We start from the raw sequence: 20,865 nt of genomic DNA on the forward strand, positions 1-20,865 counted from the left end.
GGAATGAGAGAGAGGAGGGGGACATAGGTGAGGTGACTGGTTAGTAGCAGTGGTTAGTGGTGACTGTTTAGTACAGTGTTGGCTAACCTTGACACTCTAGCTGTTATGGAACTACATAACCCAGCATGCACTGCTACAGTTTTGCTATTAGGGCATGCTAAAACTGTGGCAGGGCATGCTGGGATATATAGTTCCACTACAGCTGGAGTGTCAAGGTTAGCCAACACTGGTTTAGTAGCAGGGGTTAGTGGTGACACGGGTGAGGTGACTGGTTAGTAGCAGGGGGGTAGTGGTGACACAGGTGAGGTGACTGGTTAGTAGCAGAGGGTTAGTGGTGACACAGGTGAGGTGACTGGTTAGTACCAGAGGGGTAGTGGTGACACAGGTGAGGTGACTGGTTAGTAGCAGGGGGGTAGTGGTGATACAGGTGAGGTGACTGGTTAGTAGCAGAGGGTTAGTGGTGACACAGGTGAGGTGGCTGGTTAGTATCTGGGGGTAGTGGTGACACAGGTGAGGTGGCTGGTTAGTAGCTGGGAGTAGTGGTGACACAGGTGATGTGACCAGTTAGTAGCAGAGGGTTCGTGGTGACAGGTGAGGTGACTGGTTAGTAGCTGGGGGTTAGTGGTGACACAGGTGAGGTGACTGGTAATTAGCTGGGGGTTAGTGGTGACACAGGTGATATGGTCAGTTAGTAGCAGAGGGTTAGTGGTGACAGGTGAGGTGACTGGTTAGTAGCTGGAGGTTAGTGGTGACAGGTGAGGTGACTGGTTAGTAGTGGGGTTAGTGTTGATACTGGTGAGGTGACTGGTTAGTAGCTGGGGGTTAGTGGTGAAAGGTGAGGAGACTGGTTAGTAGCAGGGGTTAGTGGTGACAGGTGAGGAGACTGGTTAGTAGTGGGGTTAGTGGTGATACTGGTGAGGAGACTGGTTAATAGCTGAAGGTTAGTGGTGACAGGTGAGGAGACTGGTTAGTAGCAGGGGGTAATGGTGACACAGGTGAGGTGACTGGTTAGTAGCAGGGGTTAGTGGTGACACAGGTGAGGTGACTGGTTAGTAGCTGGGGGTTAGTGGTGACAGGTGAGGTGACTGGTTAGTAGCAGGGGTTAGTGGTGACACAGGTGAGGTGACTGGTTATTAGCTGGGGGTTAGTGGTGACACAGGTGATGTGGCCAGTTAGTAGCAGAGGGTTAGTGGTGACAGGTGAGGTGACTGGTTAGTAGCTGGGGGTTAGTGGTGACACTGGTGAGGTGACTGGTTAGTAGCTAGGGTTAGTGGTGACAGGTGAGGAGACTGGTTAGTGGTGATACTGGTGAGGTGACTGGTTAGTAGCTGGGGGTTAGTGGTGACACAGGTGATGTGGTTAGTTAGTAGCAGAGGGTTAGTGGTGTCAGGTGAAGTGACTGGTTAATAGCTGAAGGTTAGTGGTGACAGGTGAGGAGACTGGTTAGTAGCAGGGGGGTAATGGTGACACAGGTGAGGTGACTGGTTAGTAGCAGGGGGGTAGTGGTGACACAGGTGAGGTGACTGGTTAGTAGCAGAGGGTTAGTGGTGATACTGGTGAGGTGACTGGTTAGTAGCTGGGGGTTAGTGGTGACACAGGTGATGTGTTAGTTAGTAGCAGAGGGTTAGTGGTGACAGGTGAGGTGACTGGTTAGTAGCTGGGGGTTACTGGAGGTGACACCGGTGAGGTGACTGGTTAGTAGCTGGGGGTTAGTGGTGACATTGGTGAGGTGACTGGTTAGTAGCTGGGGGTTATTGGAGGTGACACAGGTGAGGTGGCTGGTTAGTAGCAGGGGCTAATGGTGACACAGGTGAAGTGACTGGTTAGTAGCTGGGGGTTAGTGGTGACACTGGTGAGGTGACTGGTTAGTAGCTGGGGGTTAGTGGTGACACATGTGAGGTGACTGGTTAGTAGCTGGGGGTTAGTGGTGACACAGGTGAAGTGACTGGTTTATAGCTGAAGGTTAGTGGTGACAGGCGAGGAGACTGGTTAGTAGCAGGGGGGTATGGCGACACAGGTGAGGTGACTGGTTAGTAGCAGGGGTTAATGGTGACACAGGTGAGGTGACTGGTTAGTAGCAGGGGGTTAGTGGTGACACAGGTGAGGTGACTGGTTAGTAGCTGGGGGTTAGTGGTGACACAGGTGATGTGGTTAGTAGCAGAGGGTTAGTGGTGACACAGGTGAGGTGATTGGTTAGTAGCAGAGGGTTAATGGTGACACAGGTGAGGTGGCTGGTTAGTAGCTGGGGGTAGTGGTGACACAGGTGATGTGGCCAGTGAGTAGCAGAGGGTTCGTGGTGACAGGTGAGGTGACTGGTTAGTACCAGGGGTTAGTGGTGAAACAGGTGAGGTGACTGGTTAGTAGCTGGTGGTAGTGGTGACAGGTGATGTGGCCAGTGAGTAGCAGAGGGTTTGTGGTGACAGGTGAGGTGACTGGTTAGTAACTGGGGGTTAGTGGTGACAGATGAGGTGACTGGTTAGTGGTGATACTGGTGAGGTGACTGGTTAGTAGCTGGGGGGTAGTGGTGACACAGGTGATGTGGTTAGTTAGTAGCAGAGGGTTAGCGGTGACAGGTGAAGTGACTGGTTAATAGCTGAAGGTTAGTGGTGACAGGTGAGGAGACTGGTTAGTAGCAGGGGGGTAATGGTGACACAGGTGAGGTGACTGGTTAGTAGCAGGGGGCTAGTGGTGACACAGGTGAGGAGACTGGTTAGTAGCAGAGGGTTAGTGGTGACACGTGAAGTGACTGGTTAGTAGCTGGAGGTTAGTGGTGACAGGTGAGGAGACTGGTTAATAGCAGGGGTTAGTGGTGACAGGTGAGGAGACTGGTTAGTAGCAGGGAGGTAATGGTGACACAGGTGAGGTGACTGGTTAGTAGCAGGCGGGTAGTGGTGACACAGGTGAGGTGACTGGTTAGTAGCAGAGGGTTAGTGGTGACACAGGTGAGGTGACTGGTTAGTAGCTGGGGGTTACTGAAGGTGATACCGGTGAGGTGACTGGTTTGTAGCTGGGGGTTAGTGGTGACACAGGTGAGGTGACTGGTTAGTAGCTGGGGGTTAGTGGTGACATCGGTGAGGTGACTGGTTAGTAGCTGGGGGTTAGTAGTGACACAGGTGAGGTGACTGGTTAGTAGCTGGGGGTTAGTGGTGACATCGGTGAGGTGACTGGTTAGTAGCTGGGAGTTATTGGAGGTGACTTCGGTGAGGTGGCTGGTTAGTAGCTAGGGGTTAGTGGTGACACTGGTGAGGTGACTGGTTAGTAGCAGGGATTAATGGTGACACAGGTGAGGTGACTGGTTAGTAGCTGGGGGTTAGTGGTGACACTGGTGATGTGACTGGTTAGTAGCAGGGGGTTAGTGGTGACACAGATGAGGTGACTGGTTAGTAGCTGGGGGTTAGTGGTGACACAGGTGATGTGGTTAGTTAGTAGCAGAGGGTTAGTGGTGACAGGTGAAGTGACTGGTTAATAGCTGAAGGTTAGTGGTGACAGGTGAGGAGACTGGTTAGTAGCAGGGGGGTAATGGTGACACAGGTGAGGAGACTGGTTAGTAGCAGAGAGTTAGTGGTGACACAGGTGAGGTGGCAGGTTAGTAGCTGGGGGTAGTGGTGACACAGGTGATGTGGCCAGTGAATAGCAGAGGGTTCGTGGTGACAGGTGAGGTGACTGGTTAGTAGCTGGGGGTTAGTGGTGACAGGTGAGGTGACTGGTTAGTACCAGGGGTTAGTGGTGACACAGGTGAGGTGACTGGTTATTAGCTGGGGGTTAGTGGTGACACAGGTGATGTGGCCAGTTAGTAGCAGAGGGTTAGTGGTGACACAGGTGAGGTGGCTGGTTAGTTGCTGGGGGTAGTGGTGACACAGTTGAGGTGGCTGGTTAGTAGGTGAGGGTTACTGGAGGTGACACAGGTGAGGTAGCTGGTTAGTAGCTGGGGGTTAGTGGTGACACAGGTGAGGTGGCTGGTTAGTAGGTGAGGGTTACTGGAGGTGACACAGGTGAGGTAGCTGGTTAGTAGCTGGGGGTTAGTGGTGACACAGGTGAGGTGGCTGGTTAGTAGCTGGGGGTTACTGGAGGTGACACAGGTGAGGTGACTGGTTAGTAGCTGGGGGTTAGTGGTGACACTGGTGAGGTGACTGGTTAGTAGCTGGGGGTTAGTGGTGACACAGGTGAGGTGGCTGGTTAGTAGGTGAGGGTTACTGGAGGTGACACAGGTGAGGTAGCTGGTTAGTAGCTGGGGGTTAGTGGTGACACAGGTGAGGTGGCTGGTTAGTAGCTGGGGGTTACTGGAGGTGACACTGGTGAGGTGACTGGTTAGTAGCTGGGGGTTAGTGGTGACACTGGTGAGGTGACTGGTTAGTAGCTGGGGGTTAGTGGTGACACAGGTGAGGTGGCTGGTTAGTAGCTGGGGGTTACTGGAGGTGACACAGGTGAGGTGACTGGTTAGTAGCTGGGGGTTAGTGGTGACACTGGTGAGGTGACTGGTTAGTAGCTGGGGGTTAGTGGTGACACTGGTGAGGTGACTGGTTAGTAGCTGGGGGTTAGTGGTGACACAGGTGAGGTGGCTGGTTAGTAGGTGAGGGTTACTGGAGGTGACACAGGTGAGGTAGCTGGTTAGTAGCTGGGGGTTAGTGGTGACACAGGTGAGGTGGCTGGTTAGTAGCTGGGGGTTACTGGAGGTGACACAGGTGAGGTGACTGGTTAGTAGCTGGGGGTTAGTGGTGACACTGGTGAGGTGACTGGTTAGTAGCTGGGGGTTAGTGGTGACACAGGTGAGGTGGCTGGTTAGTAGGTGAGGGTTACTGGAGGTGACACAGGTGAGGTAGCTGGTTAGTAGCTGGGGGTTAGTGGTGACACAGGTAAGGTGGCTGGTTAGTAGCTGGGGGTTACTGGAGGTGACACAGGTGAGGTGACTGGTTAGTAGCTGGGGGTTAGTGGTGACATCGGTGAGGTGACTGGTTAGTAGCTGGGAGTTATTGGAGGTGACTTCGGTGAGGTGGCTGGTTAGTAGCTAGGGGTTAGTGGTGACACTGGTGAGGTGACTGGTTAGTAGCAGGGATTAATGGTGACACAGGTGAGGTGACTGGTTAGTAGCTGGGGGTTAGTGGTGACACTGGTGATGTGACTGGTTAGTAGCAGGGGGTTAGTGGTGACACAGATGAGGTGACTGGTTAGTAGCTGGGGGTTAGTGGTGACACAGGTGATGTGGTTAGTTAGTAGCAGAGGGTTAGTGGTGACAGGTGAAGTGACTGGTTAATAGCTGAAGGTTAGTGGTGACAGGTGAGGAGACTGGTTAGTAGCAGGGGGGTAATGGTGACACAGGTGAGGAGACTGGTTAGTAGCAGAGAGTTAGTGGTGACACAGGTGAGGTGGCAGGTTAGTAGCTGGGGGTAGTGGTGACACAGGTGATGTGGCCAGTGAATAGCAGAGGGTTCGTGGTGACAGGTGAGGTGACTGGTTAGTAGCTGGGGGTTAGTGGTGACAGGTGAGGTGACTGGTTAGTACCAGGGGTTAGTGGTGACACAGGTGAGGTGACTGGTTATTAGCTGGGGGTTAGTGGTGACACAGGTGATGTGGCCAGTTAGTAGCAGAGGGTTAGTGGTGACACAGGTGAGGTGGCTGGTTAGTTGCTGGGGGTAGTGGTGACACAGTTGAGGTGGCTGGTTAGTAGGTGAGGGTTACTGGAGGTGACACAGGTGAGGTAGCTGGTTAGTAGCTGGGGGTTAGTGGTGACACAGGTGAGGTGGCTGGTTAGTAGGTGAGGGTTACTGGAGGTGACACAGGTGAGGTAGCTGGTTAGTAGCTGGGGGTTAGTGGTGACACAGGTGAGGTGGCTGGTTAGTAGCTGGGGGTTACTGGAGGTGACACAGGTGAGGTGACTGGTTAGTAGCTGGGGGTTAGTGGTGACACTGGTGAGGTGACTGGTTAGTAGCTGGGGGTTAGTGGTGACACAGGTGAGGTGGCTGGTTAGTAGGTGAGGGTTACTGGAGGTGACACAGGTGAGGTAGCTGGTTAGTAGCTGGGGGTTAGTGGTGACACAGGTGAGGTGGCTGGTTAGTAGCTGGGGGTTACTGGAGGTGACACAGGTGAGGTGACTGGTTAGTAGCTGGGGGTTAGTGGTGACACTGGTGAGGTGACTGGTTAGTAGCTGGGGGTTAGTGGTGACACAGGTGAGGTGGCTGGTTAGTAGGTGAGGGTTACTGGAGGTGACACAGGTGAGGTAGCTGGTTAGTAGCTGGGGGTTAGTGGTGACACAGGTGAGGTGGCTGGTTAGTAGCTGGGGGTTACTGGAGGTGACACAGGTGAGGTGACTGGTTAGTAGCTGGGGGTTAGTGGTGACACTGGTGAGGTGACTGGTTAGTAGCTGGGGGTTAGTGGTGACACTGGTGAGGTGACTGGTTAGTAGCTGGGGGTTAGTGGTGACACAGGTGAGGTGGCTGGTTAGTAGGTGAGGGTTACTGGAGGTGACACAGGTGAGGTAGCTGGTTAGTAGCTGGGGGTTAGTGGTGACACAGGTGAGGTGGCTGGTTAGTAGCTGGGGGTTACTGGAGGTGACACAGGTGAGGTGACTGGTTAGTAGCTGGGGGTTAGTGGTGACACAGGTGAGGTGGCTGGTTAGTAGGTGAGGGTTACTGGAGGTGACACAGGTGAGGTAGCTGGTTAGTAGCTGGGGGTTAGTGGTGACACAGGTAAGGTGGCTGGTTAGTAGCTGGGGGTTACTGGAGGTGACACAGGTGAGGTGACTGGTTAGTAGCTGGGGGTTAGTGGTGACACTGGTGAGGTGACTGGTTAGTAGCTGGGGGTTAGTGGTGACACAGGTGAGGTGGCTGGTTAGTAGGTGAGGGTTACTGGAGGTGACACAGGTGAGGTAGCTGGTTAGTAGCTGGGGGTTAGTGGTGACACAGGTGAGGTGGCTGGTTAGTAGCTGGGGGTTACTGGAGGTGACACAGGTGAGGTGACTGGTTAGTAGCTGGGGGTTAGTGGTGACACTGGTGAGGTGACTGGTTAGTAGCTGGGGGTTAGTGGTGACACTGGTGAGGTGACTGGTTAGTAGCTGGGGGTTAGTGGTGACACAGGTGAGGTGGCTGGTTAGTAGGTGAGGGTTACTGGAGGTGACACAGGTGAGGTAGCTGGTTAGTAGCTGGGGGTTAGTGGTGACACAGGTGAGGTGGCTGGTTAGTAGCTGGGGGTTACTGGAGGTGACACAGGTGAGGTGACTGGTTAGTAGCTGGGGGTTAGTGGTGACACTGGTGAGGTGACTGGTTAGTAGCTGGGGGTTAGTGGTGACACTGGTGAGGTGACTGGTTAGTAGCTGGGGGTTAGTGGTGACACAGGTGAGGTGGCTGGTTAGTAGGTGAGGGTTACTGGAGGTGACACAGGTGAGGTAGCTGGTTAGTAGCTGGGGGTTAGTGGTGACACAGGTGAGGTGGCTGGTTAGTAGCTGGGGGTTACTGGAGGTGACACAGGTGAGGTGACTGGTTAGTAGCTGGGGGTTAGTGGTGACACAGGTGAGGTGACTGGTTAGTAGCTGGGGGTTAGTGGTGACACTGGTGAGGTGACTGGTTAGTAGCTGGGGGTTAGTGGTGACACAGGTGAGGTGGCTGGTTAGTAGCTGGGGGTTAGTGGTGACACTGGTGAGGTGACTGGTTAGTAGCTGGGGGTTAGTGGTGACACTGGTGAGGTGACTGGTTAGTAGCTGGGGGTTAGTGGTGACACAGGTGAGGTGGCTGGTTAGTAGGTGAGGGTTACTGGAGGTGACACAGGTGAGGTAGCTGGTTAGTAGCTGGGGGTTAGTGGTGACACAGGTGAGGTGGCTGGTTAGTAGCTGGGGGTTACTGGAGGTGACACAGGTGAGGTGACTGGTTAGTAGCTGGGGGTTAGTGGTGACACAGGTGAGGTGACTGGTTAGTAGCTGGGGGTTAGTGGTGACACTGGTGAGGTGACTGGTTAGTAGCTGGGGGTTAGTGGTGACACAGGTGAGGTGGCTGGTTAGTAGGTGAGGGTTACTGGAGGTGACACAGGTGAGGTAGCTGGTTAGTAGCTGGGGGTTAGTGGTGACACAGGTGAGGTGGCTGGTTAGTAGCTGGGGGTTACTGGAGGTGACACAGGTGAGGTGACTGGTTAGTAGCTGGGGGTTAGTGGTGACACAGGTGAGGTGACTGGTTAGTAGCTGGGGGTTAGTGGTGACACTGGTGAGGTGACTGGTTAGTAGCTGGGGGTTAGTGGTGACACAGGTGAGGTGGCTGGTTAGTAGGTGAGGGTTACTGGAGGTGACACAGGTGAGGTAGCTGGTTAGTAGCTGGGGGTTAGTGGTGACACAGGTGAGGTGGCTGGTTAGTAGCTGGGGGTTACTGGAGGTGACACAGGTGAGGTGACTGGTTAGTAGCTGGGGGTTAGTGGTGACACAGGTGAGGTGACTGGTTAGTAGCTGGGGGTTAGTGGTGACACAGGTGAGGTGACTGGTTAGTAGCTGGGGGTTAGTGGTGACACAGGTGAGGTGACTGGTTAGTTGCTGGACGGTAGTGGAGGTGATTACAGTGACAGCATTATTATTAGCTATATTTTTATGCTGAGTGTAAAACATGTGAATGACGTCGCATGGAGGGCGGGACGCGAGGCAGCCGCCACGCCCCATTTGAAGCCCGCCAATGAAGAGGAGTGATGTTATGGTAATGAGTGGTGTCATGTGAGAGTGACGTCAGTGGCAGCGGGTGTAAGATGGCGGCGCTGTTACTGAGGTGACTTCTCCCGGTGACCGGAGAGTGGGGGCCGGGGACAGGAGCCCGTTGGGGGGGATAGGAGCGGGGAGGCTGAAGCCGGGGTGTGACGGAGATAACCGTACTTAGCAGTGAGGACAGAGGGAACGTTGCTGATGTCCCCGCTACGAGCGGCTGTCACTGAGCAGCGGCCGGAGTGACGGCCCGGGGGGGTCTCTGTGATGGGAGAGGAGAAGCAGCCCTGTATGGTGGGGTGTGGGTGCTGTATAGGGGACAGGCTTGGGTGTGAGGGGGATCAGATGGGGCTTGTGAGCGCAAGGTTAGTTTGGGTGTGGGAGTAAGGTCCGGGGTATTGGGGGCTGGTGTGTGGAGGTAAGGATTGGGGTCTGGTGGGGCTGCTGCGTGGTGAGTAAGGGCTGGAATATTGGAGCTTGGTGGGTAAGGGCCGGGGTATAGGGCCTGGTGTGTGACGGGTAAGGGCCGGGGTATAGGGCCTGGTGTGTGGCAGGTAAGGGCCGGGGTATAGGGCCTGGTGTGTGGCGGGTATATGGCCGGGGTATAGGGCCTGGTGTGTGGCAGGTAAGGGCCGGGGTATAGGGCCTGGTGTGTGGCAGGTAAGGGCCGGGGTATAGGGCCTGGTGTGTGGCAGGTAAGGGCCGGGGTATAGGGCCTGGTGTGTGGCGGGTATATGGCCAGGGTATAGGGCCTGGTGTGTGGCGGGTATATGGCCGGGGTATAGGGCCTGGTGTGTGGCAGGTAAGGGCCGGGGTATTGGGGCTGGTGTATGGTGGGTAACAGTCAGGGTATCGGGGGCTGCTGCGTGAAGGGTAACTGCCGGGGTTTTGGAGGACGGTGTGTGTGGGGTAACTGCCGGGATATAAGGGGATGATGTGTGTGTCTGGGGTAACGGCCAGGATATTGGGGGATGATGTGTGTGGGGTAACGGCCGGGATATTGGGGGATGGTGTGTGTGGGGTAACGTCGGGATATTAGGGGATGGTGTGTGTGGGGTAACAGCCAGGATATTAGGGGATGGTGTGTGTGGGGTAACGTCGGGATATTAGGGGATGGTGTGTGTGGGGTAACGTCGGGATATTAGGGGATGGTGTGTGTGGGGTAACGTCGGGATATTCGGGGATGGTGTGTGTGGTGGGCACAATGCTGAATGTATGGATTGTAGTTACAGTTGCTCCAGTGTCTTTATTTGATCCTGACCTTTCTCATGTGTTTTCCCTACCCCAAAGGCACACTGCGCGGCAATGTCTCCGCTCCCAACTCCGGACGACCTTCTGCATTCGAAAGTAAGTCCCATCCGGGTCCCCTACTACCTCTCATACAGCTGTCCTATGTATCAGGCTCCATTGGCACAGAGGGGCTCTTCTATTCCTAATCCGCTATGTCCAAGAGCGTGGCATATACTGCACACATGACTGATGGAAGACGCTCTTGTGCCATCAAAGCTGGAGTCAGCCACATGTTATAAACACCTCCTCCACAATCCGTCCTGTGTATATCCACCCGCTGTTACCTAATGGCAGCAGTACCTGTTGTACAACCCCCCAATAAGGTGATACCTGGGGATAACTTACTAAAGGGTGGGAGCTGGGAATTCCTTCTGTCCAGGTCTTTGTTTGGAATATGGGAGAATTGGAGGAGTCTTTAGCTATCCTGTAAATATGAAAACATGTCCTGATATAATGATGAGAGAGAGATTTCCGTTGCTTGCGGGGACAGTGTAATCATTGTAGCGCTGCCGATGTGCAGTAGGTGATATCTGTGTTCTCCCTATTGTCAGTGCTCTTCCGATGGGTACAACGGCAAAACAGGAAATGGATCAGTTTTGGCAGAAGAACACCCGTTTGAATCGCCCCTTGTCCCCTCATATCACTATTTACGGGTAAGTGATTCCTTTGTGTGCGTCCCCCGCACAGGAAACGCAGATTATACAACAATTGTTTCTCCTGGTAGAAATCTAGACTTAAAAGAATTAAATGTTGCAGAAATAAGCTCTGTTGTAGTGTGAAATATCTTCTAGCCATTGAGATGCACATATATTGTATAGATCGATATGTTTATTGATATTTTACAACATTGTGTTTTTTTTGTATTGTGCCATTGTGGGCTGGTTTTCTAGGACATTGTAGAGCAAGATCGTTCAATTTGCGGCCCTCCAGCTGTTGCGGAACTACACATCCCAGCATGCAGTTTAGCACAGGCTAAAACCGTGGCAGGGCATTCTGGGATGTGTAGTTACACAAGCGCTGCATATTGTAGAGTGTATGACAGTATAGAATCTGATGTGCAGCCATGCGTAATTTGCTATTATATGTTAGCATTCATCCACTGACTAACGCTGGTGGGTGGGAAGTACCCATTTAATGAATTAGGATTGCTAAACGATAAATGTGGTACTTTCAAGTTTAGGAGAGAGGGGCATGAGAATTTCAGTGCTACGTTCCAGCTTGAGGAGAGAGAACTACAAATGTACTTTTAGCTGAAGCGCCGTTGGGCATTGAGGAGGGAGCAATACTGATAACCTTTACAATGTTTAAATGAGTCTTCCCTTTGTGTAAGGTGTAATTCCCCACGTGTCTTAGCTGTGAGTGTGACATGGCTTTAGTTGTGGGTAGCCCGTGGAAGCCAGATTTATTACCTTACGCTAATGCAGGATTCCGTATAACTAGTGCGACAACCTACGCATCTTCAAGATGGAAGCCAAGGTCACCCAGTGAGTTTACGCAATCTGCCGCTACCGGCATCTTCCATATTGGCGCTTCCCCATACGCACCACTCAGAATCGCACGGAGGTTTAGCTACACTCCCACGAGACAGATCTCTAGCGTGTCCCCGCCAAGTTTCAACCCATTTCACCCAAAGAAAGATGGCGGCGGAGATCCGTCTGAATCGGTTGTAGGTACGCAAAAATGTGTAAGCTCGCCTCTGCGCATGCATTGTATGGTAAATTGGATAAAGGGGAGTGGGACCGCGCTCAACCCAATGTGTTTGGCTATATATGTTGCTGCTTAAAACGTGAGTGAGGTCACTACCAACCTCACTAAATTGTACAAATCTGAAAGCGGGGGGGGGGGGGAGGCGCTCGTTAAGCGCATCCAATAGCCAAGTGAGATTTGTTAAAAATAAAATACATGTAAATTCAATAAAAATTTAAATAAATCAATATGTACATATTGATTTATTTACATTTTACATATATTTTATTAACAAATCTCACTTGGCTATTGGATGCACTTAACGTCCCCCCCCCCCCCGCCCCCTGCTTTCAGAACTGTATGGTAAATGTTGCTGTCTGCGCCCTATGGGGAGAGATCCGTTCCGACTCCTTAATCGTGGATTGCGCTTTTTCAAGGTGGTCGACAGTTGCTCTATTAAATTAGGTGACTGTGTGTAGCCTGGATGTAAAATGGCGCAGCACGGATTTAGTACATGGGTGTAGCCCTTATTAAATAATATATATTTTTGTTCTATTTTTTGCCCTGCACACAATACTTCTGCAGTGGCGGTATTGGCCTTCATTCAATGGGACGTTTGTACTTCTGTGAACATTCCTCAGCAGACAGAGTGGGCTTTTCGGGGTCCCATGCCAGGGAAAGTTGTCTCTTCAGCAGCCGTCCTCTCTCTTGCCACCGCTGTACATTGTTTCTCTCCTGCCAGACCCGTTCCTCCACCCGCTCACATACCAGCACCCCGGGGCCCTCTGAATAACTCTGCTATCGAGAGAGCCGGGGTGAGAACGGCCACACTCTCCTCCCCCTCCCCACATTCCAGCCACATTACACAGAGAATGTGCAGCGCCCACCACTTATTAACAAATGTGTAGATTGAGTCTTTTTACAGATTATTTCTAGATCAATGGCTAATTTTGGATCCTTTTATTTTGTTTTGTGTTCTTGTGGGAGGGAAGGGAGGCGGCTGGGGGAGACTTCCCAACCATAATGTATTTTTATATGGATTCTCTTTTACTCCTTTTGGTGACATTTGTAAAAGTGGGGGTTAAATTGTAATAAAATTAGTTACAAAAATGAAGAAACTTAAATGCATGACAAACAGGGCTTGTTTTCAGGATTTCTGTCTGTAGAAACAGTTGGGATAATTACTGGCCAAGTAAAATAGGTGAACTCACCTGTGTAGGATTAAGGCAGTGGTTCTCAAACTATGCCCTCAGGGACCCAAACCTGTCATGTTTCCCATCTCACCCAGCACGTGCACAGGTGTAGTCATTACTCACTGACACACATCCCAGGTCACCCAGCAGGTGCACAGGTGTAGTCATTACTCACTGACACATTTCCCATCTCACCTAGCAGGTGCCATAGGTGTAGTCATTACTCACTGACACATTTCCCATGTCACTCAGCAGGTGCACAGGTGTAGTCATTACTCACTGACACATTTCCCATCTCACCTAGCAGGTGCCATAGGTGTAGTCATTACTCACTGACACATTTCCCAGGTCACCCAGCAGGAGCACAGGTGTAGTCATTACTCACTGACACATTTCCCATCTCACCTAGCAGGTGCCATAGGTGTAGTCATTACTCACTGACACATTTCCCAGGTCACCCAGCAGGAGCACAGGTGTAGTCATTACTCACTGACACATTTCCCAGGTCACCCAGCAGGAGCACAGGTGTAGTCATTACTCACCGACACATTTCCCAGGTCACCCAGCAGGAGCACAGGTGTAGTCATTACTCACTGACACATATCCCAGGTCACCCAGCAGGAGCACAGGTGTAGTCATTACTCACTGACACATTTCCCATCTCACCTAGCAGGTGCCATAGGTGTAGTCATTACTCACTGACACATTTCCCATGTCACTCAGCAGGTGCACAGGTGTAGTCATTACTCACTGACACATTTCCCATCTCACCTAGCAGGTGCCATAGGTGTAGTCATTACTCACTGACACATTTCCCAGGTCACCCAGCAGGAGCACAGGTGTAGTCATTACTCACTGACACATTTCCCATCTCACCTAGCAGGTGCCATAGGTGTAGTCATTACTCACTGACACATTTCCCAGGTCACCCAGCAGGAGCACAGGTGTAGTCATTACTCACTGACACATTTCCCAGGTCACCCAGCAGGAGCACAGGTGTAGTCATTACTCACCGACACATTTCCCAGGTCACCCAGCAGGAGCACAGGTGTAGTCATTACTCACTGACACATATCCCAGGTCACCCAGCAGGAGCACAGGTGTAGTCATTACTCACCGACACATTTCCCAGGTCACCCAGCAGGTGCACAGGTGTAGTCATTACTCACTGACACATATCCCAGGTCACCCAGCAGGAGCACAGGTGTAGTCATTACTCACTGACACATATCCCAGGTCACCCAGCAGGTGCACAGGTGTAGTCATTACTCACTGACACATATCCCAGGTCACCCAGCAGGAGCACAGGTGTAGTCATTACTCACTGACACATTTCCCAGGTCACCCAGCAGGTGCACAGGTGTAGTCATTACTCACTGACACATATCCCAGGTCACCCAGCAGGTGCACAGGTGTAGTCATTACTCACTGACACATATCCCAGGTCACCCAGCAGGTACACAGGTGTAGTCATTACTCACTGACACATATCCCAGGTCACCCATCAGGTGCACAGGTGTAGTCATTACCCACTGACACATTTCCCAGGTCACCCAGCAGGTGCACAGGTGTAGTCATTACTCACTGACACATATCCCAGGTCACCCAGCAGGAGCACAGGTGTAGTCATTACTCACTGACACATTTCCCAGGTAACCCAGCAAGTGCACAGGTGTAGTCATTACCCACTGACACATTTCCCAGGTCACCCAGCAGGAGCACAGGTGTAGTCATTACTCACTGACACATTTCCCAGGTCACCCAGCAGGTGCACAGGTGCACACAATACTCACTGACACATATCCCAGGTCGCCCAGCAGGAGCACAGGTGTAGTCATTACTCACTGACACATTTCCCAGGTCACCCAGCAGGAGCACAGGTGTAGTCATTACTCACTGACACATATCCCAGGTCACCCAGCAGGAGCACAGGTGTAGTCATTACTCAGTGACACATTTCCCAGGTCACCCAGCAGGTGCACAGGTGTAGTCATTACTCACTGACACATTTCCAAGGTTACCCAGCAGGTGCACAGGTGTAGTCATTACTCACTGACACATTTCCCAGGTCACCCAGCAGGAGCACAGGTGTAGTCATTACTCACTGACACATTTCCCAGGTCACCCAGCAGGTGCACAGGTGTAGTCATTACTCACTGACACATCCCAGGTCACCCAGCAGGTGCACAAGTGTAGTCATTACTCACTGACACATTTCCCAGGTCACCCAGCAGGTGCACAGGTGTACTCATTACTCACTGACACATTTCCCAGGTCACCCAGCAGGAGCACAGGTGTAGTCATTACTCACTGACACATTTCCCAGGTCACCCAGCAGGAGCACAGGTGTAGTCTCTCACTGACTCATATCCCAGGTCACCCAGCAGGAGCACAGGTGTAGTCATTACTCACTGACACATTTCCCAGGTCACCCAGCAGGTGCACAGGTGTAGTCATTACTCACTGACATATTTGAAAAGATTCACAGGTGGAGCTAATTATTGCACTTGTGATTCTGTGAGGAGACCTGGAAAACATACACTGTTTGGGGTCCTGAGGACTGAGTTTGAGAACCTACAGATTAAATAAATTCTGTGGAGGACACTTGTGGCGCTGAATACCCCTGCTGTATTGTATTTGAAGCAAATTATTTAAATTTAATGTCATTTTGGCCACAATTCACATATATGAACCTAACATTCTGCATCAGTAACGGCATTCCCCCTACAATGGGAATCGCATATTGTTCTGGATGTTCTCCCCAGCGCTACCACAGAAGCTCCCAGTGATGTGCTGCCCCTGCTGGAAGTTTTGCTGTCACCCTTCTGTCCAGCTCATCCCAAACCACCTGGATGGGGTGTAAGTCTGGAGACTGCGCGGCCATTACATGATGTGAGGCTAATGTCTTGTTCTGTTCCTGGAAGGTAGCTCTGGCATAATCTGGAGGGATGGTTTGGGTCATTATGCTGCTGTAGGCACAGGTCAGTGGGTATCGCTTGGCTCTCCAATGCTGTTGTATATTTCTGGTTCAGGGTTCCATTCACTCTGTGCAAGTCGCCAACTTGGGTATACAGCAAAAGGACCCCAGAGCATCACCTCTTCTTCATTGCTATCTGATGGTGTTACCAATTTCCTTTTACTGTTATTTTAACATTCCTACATTGATTGTGTTTATAGTATTATTACGCCTACATTTACGGCTGAGACCCTTGTGTGCAAACACTATCTACCTGTAAGAGCTCTCAGCCACTGTTTATGTATAGATGTAGATTGGAATGAGCGCACAGAACAACCATTCTTTGCATATGGTCGGATTAGTTTGTGGGTATATATACACGTCCTCTGTTGTCTCTCTAATCCCTAGGTGGTTAAAGGGGCATCAGATGTGGGTATTTTTAGAACGTCACGTTGCATAAGCTGAGCCACACAAGATTGGGATAGATTGCCCTGGGTGCGCATTGTAATGCTGGCATGACGTGTCACCCCGAAATGCAGGCAGCGTTCTCGTCAGCAGACATTAAATCCATCTGACGCGCCTGCCTTTGCCCGGGGCTGACCTCCTACTTTGTTTTGTTCTCCACAGATGGTCTCTGCCCATGATGATGTCCATCTCGCACAGAGGTACCGGCATCGCCTTGAGCGCTGGTGAGAACCACGCTACGTGTGGAATGTCCTTGTTCATGTAAATCTGAACGCATCCACCAAACAGTTTATATAGCCGCTTATACACTTTATATATCTGTGACATCGTCCGGCTTCTCGCCACGTAATCCGTTGCCTCTGAAGGCGGTCACATACCCAGGGGAGCCTCATTGGAAATGGCACCAGTTATGATTTACAACGTGAGCTACTGGTAACGGTGACATCTCTGTAGTCAGTCTGCAGCCCAGGCTTTCTTGGCACTCGTTTATGTACATCTTTCCTGTTTCTTCCATTAGACACGTTGTAGGACGGAGCTTCCCAACTAGGACACGTTTTAGCCAGATGTCGTCTTCCAAGTCCTTTATGTAGCTATTGGCATCATTGGGGACCTTCATCCTCTCTAGTGTAAGACCTAGGTCCTATTGTACAAAAGGGGGTGGCTGTCGATGTTGATCGACAGCTCGCCCCGTTTTGTAGGCGTTGCGAGGCGTTCCCAAGCGAACTCTTGCCGTCTGTGGGCGGCCCCACTGACCCTACCACAAGGGTCTTGTCGCGATGGTCTTGACCATTGCGACCATCAACCTGGTCGCTCGTTAAGGCTGTGAGTGGTAACCCACAGCTATGCGAGCGGCCTGGAGGCCGGATCATTTTTTTAGATGCGGCCGCCCTCATTCAGAGCGAGCGCTCGCATTTTGCGAGCAGCTCTGAATGAGGTCCTGAATGTTAATAAATAAAGGTTTAGGAATCATTTATTTAAACAGAGGATGGTTTATCGAATACACTTACTGATAACCGTCACAAACCAGGGTTTTATGAATGACGTAGATTACAGATGTCGGCGGTCCTATTACAAGCATTGTAGCCCATGCTGAGTGGGGAAGGAATCCTGTGCTTGGGCCTGTCCCGGTATAATGCTGCCTCTTTCTGTCCTAGGTGTGTCCTTGTTCAGCCTGGCAGCCCTGGTTCTCCCCGGAGACTACGCATCTTACCTGGAGCTAATAAAATCCCTCAGCCTGGGACCAGCGCTCATATATTCGGCTAAATTTATTATCGCTTTCCCGTTCATGTACCACACCTTAAATGGGGTCAGGCATCTGGTGAGTGCGTCTTTGTCCTCGAGGAGTGTAGCTTGAGTAAGGTGGGGAGGATGAGGTGGTCCTGGCTGGTAAGCAGTGAGACCTGGGTTGAAGAACTAGCGTGTCGTTCAGATGCGACCATGGCTAGAGAACTTGGGTGTTTGGGAGGGATGAAAGGGTAGGTTGAGGTGGTATCTTGGCTGTTGGGTGAGTAATGGTTAAGCCACGGTTAGAGTGCTCTTCATAGAGTGCTTCGTTGTCTGGAGGGATAGGTTCAGATTAGAGAAGCTGTGTGTAAGCGAGTAGAGTTTTGGAGAACTCATACTGGTACCGCTTGTGTCTGACTATTCCTCTTGTTTTCCCTCTCTCTGTAGGCCTGGGACCTTGGCAAAGGCTTTAAGATCCCTCAAGTCTACCAGTCGGGTTACATGGTACTGGCTCTCACCCTGCTATCGGCAGCTGGCATTGCTGCCCTGTAATTGGAGCACACTTCACCACCGAGCTTGAAACCCACCACTTATTTCCGTTGCATTTAATTTCCAAATATTTTTACCTGTCAGACTAGTTTTCAGCAGTTTCTGGCCCATACTCTTCACACAAGTTTCCAGGTCTGTTTGTGACAATGGTTAGAACCAGCTTGTTTGATCTCCGGTACGTGCCATGGGCACTTCATGCCATCCCATTAGTTTTTTCCTGTGCAGAGAACCTTGAACCCCCTCTAGAGGTCACCCCGTCACTAAGTGGCCAAAGATCAGACTATTACTCCTGCTTGGTAGTGGACTCAGTGCCTTTTACACACTGGTCAGTGGCTGCAGAATATTTGACACTTAAAGGGAAGGGGTTGTGTTGTGAAGTCTGTGTTTAGTCCACGCTCCTTGTAGAAGTGTGTTCAGGTAGGGTAAATATGTGGGGAGCGTTTTGTTAGTTGCTGTGAGAATGGGAACATGGCGACAAAGGGGGACACAAGGTGCGAGGCTCAGCGCAGGGGGAGGGGGCTCCATGGTAGAACAAGGGACACATTTCTGCTATACGGTCGCCTCTGGCTTGGCGTTAAAGCCGGACTTCATGAGGGAACATGCCTGTGTGTTCTTCGCAGACGCACAATGGGTTCTCTTGTCTGCAGTTAGGGTGGGAAGAGAATTAAAATTCCACAATTCGTGTGGGAAATATGGAAAAGGGCAAATGTTCTGCAATGGATGGGAGAGACGTCGGTCACACGAATCCAGATGGTTACACGGGAGATCTCTGAATTGTCCCCCCCCCCCCCCCCTTAAATGGTTATAAATGGACATCCCTGGCCCCTATGTCTCATCACTTGCAGTCTCATACCAAAGTCAGCCCTGGTCTATGTGTGTTTTGTACACAAAGGGAAGCCGCACACACCCCTATTTATCTGTACTTACTGAGAAGGGAATTCCTCTATTACCAGGCCTGGAGCACGTGTTGTGGATCTACAAACCTCCAGGATTCCCTCATAGCGTGCAGGGTTTTCTGGGGCTTGTAATTCCCCAGGTCGCTTAGGCCTGCTCTGTATTCAGCAGATGGGTGGAAGGTAATCTATGCCGTCCTGCGCACAGCGTTCATTCTCGCCCTACAGGGCGCTGTCTCCAGCCACTGCATACTCACAACCTGATGGGCAAAGTTCCGTTACTATCTACCTGGCGAGTCGTCATATATTGTTTTTTGATTTATACTCATCTGAACATCTCTCTGCTTTGTTGTACTAAGAATAAATAAGATTGTTTTTTTTTTTTTTTTTTTCTTGTATAACTCAATAAAATCTATTCTTCATTTTCTGTTTCCCCGTGTTTTGTGGGCGCTGTGTACTCGGCGACAGGATACTTATCTTGCTCTTCTGGAGACAGAAGCTGCATTGTCTGAGTGAAGATATAGAATAAATGATTGTATTGTGTTGGAATGTAAGTTGTGCAGCAGTTCTACCACTGTGCAGAGCACGGGGCCTCCCTGTAGCACAGGCTGAGCCTCTCCATCCCAGGACAGGGAGTGTGACATCTACACCAGATTCTCCTTCATCTCTGTGCAGAGCACAGGGCCTCCCTGTAGCACTGGCTGAGCCTTTCCATCCCAGGACAGGGAGTGTGACATCTACACCACATTCTCCCACTGTGCAGAGCACGGGGCCTCCCTGTAGCACAGGCTGAGCCTCTCCATCCCAGGACAGGGAGTGTGGCCTCTACACCAGATTCTCCTTCATCTCTGTGCAGAGCACGGGGCCTCCCTGTAGCACAGGCTGAGCCTTTCCATCCCAGGACAGGGAGTGTGAGATCTACACCAGATTCTCCATCATCTCTGTGCAGAGCACGGGCCTCCCTGTAGCACAGGCTGAGCCTTTACATCCCAGGACAGGGAGTGTGGCCTCTACACCAGATTCTCCTTCATCTCTGTGCAGAGCACGGGGCCTCCCTGTAGCACTGGCTGAGCCTTTCCATCCCAGGACAGGGAGTGTGACATCTACACCAGATTCTCCATCATCTCTGTGCAGAGCACGGGGCCTCCCTGTAGCACTGGCTGAGCCTTTCCATCCCAGGACAGGGAGTGTGGCCTCTACACCAGATTCTCCTTCATCTCTGTGCAGAGCACGGGGCCTCCCTGTAGCACTGGCTGAGCCTTTCCATCCCAGGACAGGGAGTGTGGCCTCTACACCAGATTCTCCTTCATCTCTGTGCAGAGCACGGGGCCTCCCTGTTGCACTGGCTGAGCCTTTCCATCCCAGGACAGGGAGTGTGGCCTCTACACCAGATTCTCCTTCATCTCTGTGCAGAGCACGGGGCCTCCCTGTAGCACTGGCTGAGCCTTTCCATCCCAGGACAGGGAGTGTGACATCTACACCAGATTCTCCATCATCTCTGTGCAGAGCACGGGGCCTCCCTGTAGCACTGGCTGAGCCTTTCCATCCCAGGATAGGGAGTGTGACATCTACACCAGATTCTCCTTCATCTCTGTGCAGAGCACGGGGCCTCCCTGTAGCACTGGCTGAGCCTTTCCATCCCAGGACAGGGAGTGTGACATCTACACCAGATTCTCCATCATCGCTGTGCAGAGCACGGGGCCTCCCTGTAGCACTGGCTGAGCCTCTCCATCCCAGGACAGGGAGTGTGGCCTCTACACCAGATTCTCCTTCATCTCTGTGCAGAGCACGGGGCCTCCCTGTAGCACTGGCTGAGCCTTTTCATCCCAGGACAGGGAGTGTGGCCTCTACACCAGATTCTCCTTCATCTCTGTGCAGAGCACGGGGCCTCCCTGTAGCACTGGCTGAGCCTTTCCATCCCAGGACAGGGAGTGTGACATCTAC

The 20,865-nt window shown here is 51.7% G+C and overlaps 1 protein-coding gene across 2 annotated transcripts; it reads left to right on the forward strand.

The window, feature by feature from the left end:
• The first annotated feature begins 8,671 nt into the window (after nt 1–8,671).
• SDHC (succinate dehydrogenase complex subunit C) lies at nt 8,672–19,343 on the forward strand. 2 transcript variants are annotated; one of them, XM_088467574.1, is made up of 6 exons: nt 8,672–8,732; nt 9,956–10,012; nt 10,507–10,608; nt 16,418–16,479; nt 17,410–17,573; nt 17,927–19,343. In XM_088467574.1, the coding sequence occupies exons 1-6, from the start codon at nt 8,713–8,715 to the stop codon at nt 18,029–18,031; spliced, it is 510 nt and encodes a 169-aa protein (XP_088323700.1). In that variant the 5' UTR covers nt 8,672–8,712; the 3' UTR covers nt 18,032–19,343. The 2 variants fall into 2 exon arrangements, with proteins under 2 accessions (XP_088323700.1, XP_088323701.1); XM_088467575.1 differs by lacking the exon at nt 8,672–8,732 and adding an exon at nt 8,819–8,842.
• Nucleotides 19,344–20,865: the final 1,522 nt, after the last annotated feature.

The sequence above is a fragment of the Taudactylus pleione genome, unplaced genomic scaffold (genome assembly GCF_031769625.1).
Source record: "Taudactylus pleione unplaced genomic scaffold, aTauple2 ptg000073l, whole genome shotgun sequence".
Lineage (NCBI taxonomy): Eukaryota > Metazoa > Chordata > Amphibia > Anura > Myobatrachidae > Taudactylus > Taudactylus pleione.

Excerpts from the sequence above, each read along its gene's own strand:
- SDHC (XM_088467574.1), top strand. The coding sequence starts at position 8,713 with ATGGCGGCGCTGTTACTGAG. Across the intron at positions 8,733-9,955 it reads ATGGCGGCGCTGTTACTGAG|GCACACTGCGCGGCAATGTC; the intron begins GTGACTTCTCCC and ends CCTACCCCAAAG. Across the intron at positions 10,013-10,506 it reads ACGACCTTCTGCATTCGAAA|TGCTCTTCCGATGGGTACAA; the intron begins GTAAGTCCCATC and ends CCCTATTGTCAG.